The sequence below is a fragment of the Arachis ipaensis genome, chromosome B02, assembly GCF_000816755.2.
Source record: "Arachis ipaensis cultivar K30076 chromosome B02, Araip1.1, whole genome shotgun sequence".
NCBI classification, from domain to species: Eukaryota; Viridiplantae; Streptophyta; class Magnoliopsida; order Fabales; family Fabaceae; genus Arachis; species Arachis ipaensis.
This window is the reverse complement of record NC_029786.2, coordinates 8166760-8168369: the sequence shown is the minus strand read 5'-3', so window position 1 is coordinate 8168369 and position 1610 is coordinate 8166760. Positions and strand designations below refer to the sequence as shown.

At 26.8% G+C, this 1610-nt stretch overlaps 1 protein-coding gene across 1 annotated transcript in view; it reads right to left on the bottom strand.

The window, feature by feature from the left end:
• The window catches only part of LOC107624776 (GDSL esterase/lipase 5), a 6466-nt gene that overhangs the window by 2594 nt on the left and 2262 nt on the right, over positions 1-1610 (bottom strand). The window contains exon 3 of the mRNA XM_016327231.2: positions 242-475. Within this exon, the coding sequence (XP_016182717.1) occupies positions 242-475 (234 nt within the window). The remainder of the gene's footprint in view (positions 1-241; positions 476-1610) is intronic.

The following is a 1610-nucleotide window of genomic DNA, read 5'->3' as shown; positions in this document are numbered from 1 at the left end:
TATATATAATATTATAATTACAAATAATTATTTTAATTTCACTTTTCAATTGAAATTAAATATCTAGACAGTAAATGATTATTATCTAACTCTCATATGAAGAAAATGATTATTAGCCATCACCAACTAAAAAAGTTTATAGGATCCTTATCTTATATTTCTAAGATCCCATTATGTGCCATAATCTAACTCTATATTTGAACATATATATAGAGGGGCCATAATTTAGAACTTTATATACCTTGATAATGGAAGTGATGTTACCAACCACCATGCCAACATATTGTGAGTGAGAGAAAGAATTAAGAACATCAGATTGAGTCAAGAATGGGCTAAGGTAATCGTTGGTTCCAATGCTAAACATGTATACACCTCTTGATAACAACATTTTAGCTTCATAACTTCCTAACTTGTGCTCCAACCATGTTGCTACTTTCTTGAAGTGATCTCTAGCTTGTGTTTTCAGAGGTATTACCTGAAAAATAAAATTAATGTTACAAATTATCAAAGAATTATAATATTAGCTAGTAATTCCTGAAACATATATAATCATTCATTTACGTGTCTCTTTCTATTTCTTTTATTAAGTTGACTGAAATAAAAAATAAAATTTAAAATGAAAACATCAATAATAAAAGTAATAATTATCCTCTAAGAAATAATTCATCAGCTCCACTACTATTTTGATGTGACTATGAAATAGAGACATTTGAGGTTATAAATTACTTGCACAATATATATCAACAATATGTTTGGAAAGAAAATAAAGTAAAGGGAAAAAAAATATGAAATGAGAACTGATGAGATCGTCTTAGTCTTATTTGTTGGCCACATAGAAGAAAAAATAGAGAAAAAGTGTGTAAGCTAAGGTTATATCACTTTCATTTCTAATTATATTTTCCGTGAATTTAATTTTCTAGCACTTTTCCTTAGATTTCGCATCATAAATTGTAAGGTAAGGTTATAACATAATGCAATAATTGATGTATAATTTATGAAAATTTGAACAAAATTGATTTTTGATTTGTGGAGTATGTATATGATTTTTCAGAAAACGTCATAAATGTTCTTCATAAAATTTAAAAAGCAATTATAGTTAATTAGTTATATATCATTTTCATGGAATCGACTTCTATCCATGAAATGACTCCTACCAGATCATTTTTCCACACACACTGTCTATCTTTTGTCTTTGAAATTCTTTCAAAATTATCTCTATCATGCATTTCATTTATAATTTCATGGTCAAATAATTAATTAAATTGATTGGTTGGGCCATGAGTGATTTATTGATTCTGGTCTTGTTTGGTGTCATGGGTCCAATGACTACTTGTGCTTGTACTGCTTCTTGTCTTTGAATCACAGTTGTACTTGATGTTTGACCTATCACTCCACCTTTTTCATGGGCTCTCAACTTTCAGAAAAATTTGTGAACGGAAAAAATATTATTTCTATTAATATTAGAGGCAACTTAGTGGCAACTTGTGATCGATATTAATTAGTGTATTTTATGTCTTTTGATAGAAAGAATACAGAAATATTAACAAGAAATAATTTATTTTTTATTAATTTTTTTAGAATTATTATATTTTTTATTATTAATTTTTTAC